The sequence below is a fragment of the Trematomus bernacchii genome, unplaced genomic scaffold (assembly GCF_902827165.1).
Source record: "Trematomus bernacchii unplaced genomic scaffold, fTreBer1.1, whole genome shotgun sequence".
NCBI lineage: Eukaryota > Metazoa > Chordata > Actinopteri > Perciformes > Nototheniidae > Trematomus > Trematomus bernacchii.
Window position 1 is genome coordinate 4,882,215 of NW_022987973.1, and position 9,777 is coordinate 4,891,991.

The following is a 9,777-nucleotide window of genomic DNA, read 5'->3' on the forward strand; positions in this document are numbered from 1 at the left end:
TCTTATCATTACAAAGCACACCCGTTCATTATGAGTGAGCGGCTGGTTTACATAACGTTAAGGTTTATTTCCTGTCTGTTTGTCCGTGGAAGAGTGGTCATTAAATGTTAATGAGAATGACACTGATGCTATTTTCCAATAACATGTGTTCTTTACTGTACCGCCCTTCAATATTAAAAGTAATCCTAGCGATATAAGGGCCTGTCAACATCAGACATGCCCATAGTTTGATAGACTGGCAGGCAGAGCGAGAGATAGACTGTTAAACAGGCGGATACAGATGGGCAGTCAGACAGATGGACGAAGCAACAGAAAGGCACACAGGCAAGCTGGCTGTGTGTGGTCATTTGAGTGTAAAGACGCGCAGGCTGCGTTCACTGAGTGGCTGTCTGATTATAGAAGCTGGTTGACTGGTTGGACAGTGGACCAACTGGATAAACAGTAACGTAGTCTAAACCTGGCTCACTTATTTTGTATAAATGTCAGACAGCCGAAGGATCAGTCTCCTGGCCTGATTGGGAGGGCGAGCGAAAAGCAGGGGGAGAGGAAGGAGCGACAGACGGAGAAAGATGGAAACAGCTAGACGGGGATAAAGAATCATGTCAGTCCATCATTAGAGTGACAGCTAGACGATTACTGCTCATTACCTGAGTGACTAACACTGAACACTGCTTAACACCCCTAAGCAGGTTTCTGAGTCACATCATTGTGTGTGTGTGTGTGTGTGTGTGTGTGTGTGTGTGTGTGTGTGTGTGTGTGTGTGTGTGTGTGTGTGTGTGTGTGTGTGTGTGTGTGTGTGTGTGTGTGTGTGTGTGTGTGTGTGTGTGTGTGTGTGTGTGTGTGTGTGTGCATTTCAGGAATATTGCAATCCAACATCTTTTTTTGTTCCTGTACAATACTTAATTTAGGAGACATCAACTGGTTAAATATCCATCTATAATAGAGCTTGTTACAAGGCCCAGTTTTATCTCAACTCTTTTCAGTTGCAGTTATATTACTGACAGTGCATCCAGGTCTGTACCTCTTACATCACTAGAAGTCCTGCATACTGTACTTACGAGCCAGCTACCTTGCCAAATCTCTGTCCAGTGTCAACATTACCCTTGGCTGTAAGAAAGAGTGCCCTTGAAAGTTCATCAGCCCATGAAATTAAAAAATGACAGAGCAAAGCATGATCCCAATAATTAGTTAGACCCATTTCACTTTGTCCACATTTTATGTGTTGAGTGGTGAAATATTCATGTGAGAATGCAACCGCTGTCCCCTCTGGACCACCAATGTGATTTATTATAGCCCGTGCAATTCTCTGTGTGGTTGAGAAAAATAGAAGCTGCACCGAAAATGCAGCACTCAATCTGAAAAAGTAGACAAAGTCAGACAGCCAAAGAAATAAATGGCTATAACATGCAAACCATTGAATCATGAATTATATATATATATAATTATATATAAATAAACATGGTTTAAATATATGTGAAATAAGAACAAAACTATGTAAACTAACAACACGTAATGGCAGCAAAACATACATTTCTTGCCATAGCTCATGACAGTTTGCTTTATTTAGCAATTGCATGTTTTTTACACCTTAACCCTAACCTTGTATTTGTTTTACTGTGAGCAGGAAGCTAACAATAACTTAGCTAGCTGTATCGCAAGGTATTCATGCTCTAGCAACAAGATTTAACTTGCAACTTTTCCCAACACTTAAAAATCAAGCCTCACAAACAATCTAAATAAAACTAATGTTGTGCAATAAAGCCCTATGCCAAATGAGCAAATGTTTAGAAAAAAAGTAAAGTCTTTGTGAAACTGAAGGGGTAAATCTTTGTTTTTACAAACCCATTGTAATCATTACACCGTGACAAATAGACTAAAACATGCAGTTTTGAAGGATAATAAAATGTAAAAATTATGAGTTTCATCAGGTATTTCTTCAAATTACTGAAATTGTAGAGCTATTAGCATGCTGTGCCCTCATAGTCATATCCAGGGTTTAACATGTAATTAGCCTTCTCACAGTGACCTGGATCCTCTGTCTCAAAAACATTACAATTTTGAAATAACACGGCAGTAATGTTACAAATGAATTAAAGAATGGTGAGGTGCCAGACACTGCTGTGGCTGGGTACAATCACGTATTTACACCTATTACAGGCAATTCTTTCTCCTCCTTTTTGCTTCTTGTTTCTTTTTGTCTCGGCCCACCTCTCCGTTCTGTCCTTGCCTTTCATCTGTCTCCTCTCTTCCCTCCATCTCTCTCTCTCTGTTTTTTTGTTTTTCCTGTTCTCCCGTTCTTGTCTGTCCTCTGTGTCCTTGCTTTGTGGCCAGAGAATTTCTAATTATTCATTTTAACCATGCTCCGTTTCACTGTCCTCTGTGGTTACATTTGTCCCTCTTTTACTGTCTTTTTTGTCCATATATCTTTCCTTCTCTTTTCAAAAACCTTTTTGCCCTTTTAACACTTTTTCACCTTCATTTTCTCCTTTTTTTTGTCTCCCCAGCCCACCTCTCTGTTAACCTTGTAGCCTACTTCTAACGATGAAAACAAAATTAGTCATTGTTGTCACTGCCTTGATTACATTAGCACTTTCGTTTTGTTTTAATGTTTGCCCTCCTTTTCTCTTGATTTTTCCCTCTACTCTCGTTCCCTTTGTAGTGTCTATTCTCACCTTTCATATTGTCATACTGTTATGCATAGAGAACCTACGGAGAAATGGTTGTTTCCTGTGTGCTCCACTTCCTACTTGGCGCACCGGTAACTTTCTCGTTACCTGTTATCCCGAGTTTTTTTTCTTTTTCTTCATGTCCCTCTAGGGGCTCCGTAAGAACCAAAGATAATTGATTGTATCTAAACTTGTGTCCAATCGTTGCTTCTGATATGCATATATCAAGAGCTACTTAACTCTGCACTTCAGTTGACAATCTTTCATGGACACTCCAAGTAAGATTGTGTATATAAAGCTTATTAATTCTCCCTTCTTGAGCAGTGGTGGAATAAAATATTAGTATGGAAGTAGTCTTGCAACTCTCACCAGATTTGTCAGAGGTTTTATTGGTATTTTGGCCCTGAGCATATTCTCATTCCTTTTACCAAAAGCTTTTGGGTTAGGATTTGGGGAAGTCTTTTATTTTGGGCACCAACTTCCTCCCAACCCAGAGGGGGAAATCTATATCCAGAAAACCACCATGACCTCAGACTTGGCGGTGGTAATCCTCACACAGTACTAACAATTTCCCATCATCCACAAACTAACCCAGTGTGTACCGGAGGACTTTTTTTTAAAGCAGAGAGAACTACATATTCATTTTGGCTACTAGAAATGCTGCCCTACACTCACAAACACAACATACAAACATGGTTGCTGTTGTTTTATTGCATCTATTCAAAAATAATAATGATGTTGTCCATGCAATTATGTTCATTTGGGGCACAGTAGAAAGGGAATCAAACCCTAGATTTGAAAGAACAAATACTTTGTAGATTGCTTGGACAAAGTTTTTCCAACCTGGAACATGCAGAGCTTTCTCAAGACCTAACTTTTGCTTGGAGGAATAAGTTGAGACCAGCAAATGCTGAGGATAATTCTGTTTAGGCTCAATCCTTTAAAGAGAAGCACTGTTTATGATTTTTAGTTATTGAGGATAACTTCTAACAAACGTCTAGTCACGACCGTATGCATAGCAGATATTAGTTCCAGCAATGTGTCATTTGTCCTTTGTATTATAAACGCTTTCATCAACATTATTTCTGTTTCATTATTTAAGCAATTCATTTCACTATTCATCTCATTGAAATTCAGCTCTTTCAGCTTTCTGTTATTTCAACCATTCCTATTTTCCTCCACATTGTTCATCATTTAATAAAATAAAGGGTTATATTATAAACTCTCTCTTCAATCAAAAGCTCACCTGTTTCAAAGAAAACACAACGTTTCCTATTATATTACAGTTGTAATTGTTCTGTATAACGGAGTGAATGCACTCACAGTATGGTTTGTTATAATACATAGTGAACCATGTGAGCTGTAGCTCAGAGATGCATCATCAAGTGCTTTTGTTAGAGAAATAGAAAATCACCTCTGTCACTCTTTTGTTTCGAAGAAAAAGACAGCAGGAAGCTCAGGGGTAGCAGGGAGTCAGGAAAACACATAAGATAAGTTCTTGGAGAAACCTAATCTGAGGCCAGCAGGGATCTTTATGGCTTCAGGGCTGTGGGTCTTAACCACAACATCAACACTCAACTCAATTGTATTGTATTGCCATATATGTTTGTTTTGCCACGTTTCATGTTTGATGTTGCCTTATTGTTTGCTTTCAGAAGTCATCTGTCAACTGTCTTGCTGTGTTTCATACACATTTCTCTCTGTTTTTCAGGTTGTCAGGATTCATGCTGCCCTCCCCGATAGTCAGCAGTGGATCTATATTGGCCTTGTGGTTTACCACAGACTTTGCCGTCAGTGCACAGGGCTTCAAAGCTGTATACGAAGGTAAGGCAATGTGTGATGGTACATATTGATGTATGAGTGCTGGTCGTGATGCACCGACAGTTTCTGAGGCGATAGTGATGAGAAATGATTCCGAAGTGATTGAAGTGATTCCTAATGACACAGTATTTATGGCAGGATGGTTGCAGTTGCTTGAGAGGGATGATCGGGTTGGAGCTGAGCGCAATATTTCACATTTGTGTTGCAGTTGCTTGGAATTAGGTGGTTTATTATTCAGGTTGTGTCGCATCATTTCCTTACTTCTAAAATCACCAATATTTGTCTCCGAATAATTCAGATGGTGTTAATCAGCAATAAGTTAGGTTTTAGTTTTTCTGTGTGTGTGAAGTCATAGCGCAGAAAAGTCAGCGACACTTCTTTTAATCAAAATGAGTTCGAACTTACAATACATGCAGACATTTCTATTGACTGAGGGTACAACGTTATGCCTTTCACCTACTTCTGATATAAGAGAGACTCTTCATAGTGATAGATGTGTGGGAGGCGCTTGGATCGCAGCCCAGAGCTGTTGTCTCGGTCCTCCCTCCATCAGTTGCGACTACCGTAACGTGTGCACTATATATACATATTCTGTGGTCACATATCAATGTGTCCTTTATTACTGTTTCTAAATTGCGAGGTCTGTATATATACAGTATATCGTTGATGTTCTGTTACTTCCTGGCTGCTTGTTGTTTTGCTGTGCCCTTACGTGTGTTTAACGTGGTAGACAAGACTGCTCCATGTGTGCGTGTCTGTTGGGATGTAACACAAATCCTCAGCCTGACCTTTTGAAGACACACACACACACACACACACACACACACACACACACACACACACACACACACACACACACACACACACACACACACACACACACACACACACACACACACACACACACACACACACACACACACACACACTGTACTACACACACACACACACACACACACACACACACACACACAAACATAGAGTGTTCCAAATCGCTTGCATAACAGTTCATCTATGATTCATGAACTTTAAATATCAAAGACAGGCTCACGAGACCAGATGTACACTCTTGCTCCCGTGTGTGCGTGTCTATGTTTGAGTGTGTGACATGTGTGCGTTTGTGTATGTTGGAAACAATCCTGACAGCCATTAAACCTTTTCCAGGATGTACCAAGAAGTACTTTGTCTTTATTTGTTTCTATCCATTGTTCCGTTTCATATCCGTGGGGAACCTTAAGTGTGTTTGTTGCCTCAGGAGTCACGGGTTGTGTGTGTGTGTGTGTGAGATAGATAGAGAGAGAGACAGAGAGAGAGAGATAGAGAGAGAGAGAGAGAGAGAGAGAGAGAGAGAGAGAGGAGGAGAGAGAGAGAAGAGAAGAGAGAGAGTAAGAGAGGAGAGAGAGAGAGAGGAGAGAAGAGGGACTGAGGAACAGAACTTTTGCTAATGTATTTTTTTCTGTCTCGCTTTGTTTGCATTGAATGTCCTAGACTTCAAACATTGATTCATGTCTGTGTGTGTATCTAGACAATATATTATATTGTGAATGCTTTTGTGTGTGTCTAATGAAAATGGCACTCATGCATCAAAACAAGGCATGACATTTATTAAATGTTTTGTTTTTCTGTGTATAAGAAATCAGTCATCAGTCACATCATCAGTCCTGGTATATGCTAGTTCCAGCCAACTGCTTAGCTGTCAACTTTATCCTATTTCCTGTGAGCATTACTGGAGTATTTTAAGTCAAGACAAATATGAAACAGAGAACATTGGAAACAATAAGGAAAATAAGTTGCTAGTCTCACTGCCTGGCATCTGACACAAACTGTGATATTGTGCTTACCAGAGATGGAGTACTCGAGTCCTGGACTCGGACTCGAGTCGGACTCGAGTGCCGATTTTCGGGACTCGTGACTCGACTCGGACTCCCGCACTGATTGACGCGACTCGGACTTGGACTCGTGAATTCTCGCGCACGATGACTTGGACTCGGACTCGGACTCGTGAATTATCGCGTACGCTGACTTGGACTCGGACTCGGACTCGTGAATTTTTCCCCCCATGATGACTCGGACTCTACTTGTACATTGACGCTCCGACTTGGACTCGGACTCGGACTCGAGCAAGTTTTCTATGGAGTCTGATGTCCTCTATCCTGGCGTGTGCACCGGCTGCGAGGCGAGTTCACGTACTGGGCCCCGCTATTCCAGTCTAAAGATGTCTAGATAAAAATATCTGGACAGCTAGTTACCGGCTGACAACGAGCCAAGTCAGAAACCACCGGTGTGTATCCGAAACTACGGTTTCGGTGCCGAGATACCGTCAGTATAAAAGGTAACACTAGAGACACACCCCGCATCGTGCTGTATGCTTTCACACATTCTGCTTCCACATTGGAAAAGAGCAGCGCAAAATGCTCTATGTGGAAACAATATTGAAGAGAAGGCTTCGTAACACATTACTCTAAACATCGAGTTCAGACATATAGGCTGTCTTGAACACTATCATCAGAGTAACGTCATCTAATCAATACATAAAGATTCAGCCGATAACACGAAAGCATATGGCTACTTAACATGCAGAATGACGTCATTTTGCATGCTAAGTAGCCATGTGCTTTCTGGGGCTAAATCTTTATCAGTAAACCGATTTAACCGGTAAAAGTTCCTTCAAAATAAGAGTCCCGATCTTATTACTATCAAAATAAAAGTGCAAAACGAAAACTTTACCATAGGAAAATATTGGCATACAAATATAATCACTTCTCTAAAAGGTAACTCATTTTAAACATAGTTTATATATAATAATAATATTAATATTAGTAATAAGCTTTATATTTGTATAGCACCTATTACAAGAATTGTAGCCAAACTGGCTTCACAGCAGTTCAATAGACAGATTAGTATAACATGACAGGATAAAAGCAATGTAGAGGAGCAGCTACATTTCAACACATATATCCATGAAGATTAATACATGAAGACTTGTGACTCGGACTTGACTTGGACTCTTCTTAGGTGACTCGGACTTGGACTCGGACTCGAACACAGGTAATGATGACTCGGACTCGGACTTGACTCGGACACTCCTTGGGTGACTCGGACTTGGACTCGGACTCGAACACAGGTAATGATGACTCGGACTCGGACTCGACTCGGACATTCCTTGGGTGACTCGGACTTGGACTCGGACTCGACTACGACTCTCCCTTGGTGACTCGGACTTGGACTCGGACTCGAAGAGTGGTGACTCGAGAGTGACTTGGACTCGTAAATTGGTGACTTGACTACAACACTGGTGCTTACACTATGCATCTGTTTTGTGTGCAACATGCATTCTAGATACAAAATTACACTTTGAGGCAAAGCTTATCTAGTTAAATTGTTTAAATGATTGGATTTCTCGAATGATAGATTGTCACCTTGATGACATTAGCATTATGAAAGTCTTGCTTTGGCTAATATAATGACATTTATCAAAAATGTAGTCGCATTTGTAACTCAACATCACATCAAATATTAATATAAACCTGCCAGACGATTTCTGAGAGATTTTATTCACTTAGACTTCAACCACACTTTAAAGATAGCACTCAAACATTCATGTCAACCAAGTCCACTAACGCCAGACCAGTCATGACTTTTTGACTTGTGAAACAAAAACTCTTCTCAGATGTTTGCTTATAGCCCAGAGCCTGACAGGGAATAGAAGTGATTTTAAGAAATGTAAAATCCTTCACTTCTGAATGCTTGTTATAGTCTGCAGAGTTAGAAGGGAAAAAGTTAGTTTTTACTAACTTCCAGGGAAAACAGCGGTGCCACATACGAGTGAGTGTCCTGAGTTGAATGTTTGATGTGATATATTTTTAGCAGTGTTCCTGTTCGATAACAGGAACGTTTTACTGGCTATCAACCTTTGTGCTCTTTTATTTGTCCTTTAACCTTTTTATCTGTTATGCTATGTAAAGCAGGAGACCTTGCACATTTCTTGAATACATTGCTTATGTGGATTGTGTGAAGAATTGATCATGAAAAAACGTGGGTCTTGATAGGTTACAGGGTCAGGAATTTGAATTTATAACCATTTAAGATCTGAAGTATTATCACATAGTACATTTTTATCCTCTCATGCCCAAACGCCCTCGCAGACTTGATAAGATGACGGCGAACACATCCCGATAAGACCAAAAGTCCAGAGGGCTCGGCCCTGAGGTCCAGGAGTTGGACATTAGGATTCAGTCATCCAATGTTGTAGTCTAAGTCGCCAAACTGACACTTTCCCTCAGCGCCTGTGAATTTGATATTTACCTTCACAGAAGACTGTTATTCATAGTTTTGTTCACCCTCTATTAAAACACATTTAAAAGCCTCCCGCGTTTTTACACTTATTTTGATCACGAGTTATCCTTGATGATGAAACATTCTCTGATTTTTTTTATAGCTCCTAAAACCATATCCCAAAACCTCTCCCTAGATTTCTGTTAATGCTTTGCTGTGACTTTCTTAAAAGGCTGTGTCTTTTTATTTTGGCTGTTGTCCCTGATGTCGATATGACTCTCATGCTGCATATAAATCTCCCTTTGGAATAGTTAAAAAAACACTAAAGGAATCACTCAACTGAAACATATGAGCTGATTTAGCCAATGAACTGTTTTGCAGTGAAAGACAAATATTCAGATATATTCTCTGTTTCTCCTCTCCCCACATTTTCTCGGCTTCTACTCATTTGAACTGATTCATACTAACAAAAAATCTATTTGGCCCTGTCTTTTTCACTGTCCTTAACAACCTCTCTCCCCTGTCTGTCTGCCAACTTCTCAATTTCTTTCCCTTTATTGAAGAAAACCATGGCGAGATCACTCTAAACACATAGCTAACTGATGAGAGAGAGAGAGAGAGAGAGAGAGAGAGAGAGAGAGAGAGAGAGAGAGAGAGAGAGAGAGAGAGAGAGAGAGAGAGAGAGAGAGAGAGAGAGAGAGAGAGAGAGAGAGAGAGAGAGAGAGAGAGAGAGAAAGAAATGAAGCTATAAGTGGTGGAAAGTGAAGGAAAGTGAAGCCTTGCTGATAAAAAGGCAAGTTTGCAAACCAGCTCTGCGAGACAAGATTATCATCAATTAATTTCCCCTGAAGCTAAGAGAGGGAGAGAGACATACAGGGTAGGGGGTGTACAGAGAAACCTACTCAGAGGTGTGCTGAGAGACGGTTTGGAAGTCTAGGGAGGGAGGAAAAAATACAAAGATATATCTGTCTGTGTTGATAGTTTGTCCTCTTCATCACGGTTTGGGTTATTTGGC

At 40.4% G+C, this 9,777-nt stretch overlaps 1 protein-coding gene across 1 annotated transcript in view; it reads left to right on the forward strand.

The window, feature by feature from the left end:
* Positions 1 to 9,777, forward strand: part of LOC117471385 (CUB and sushi domain-containing protein 1-like) — a 385,022-nt gene that overhangs the window by 126,589 nt on the left and 248,656 nt on the right. The window contains exon 3 of the mRNA XM_034116353.1: positions 4,378 to 4,490. Coding sequence (XP_033972244.1) covers positions 4,378 to 4,490 — 113 coding nt within the window. The remainder of the gene's footprint in view (positions 1 to 4,377; positions 4,491 to 9,777) is intronic.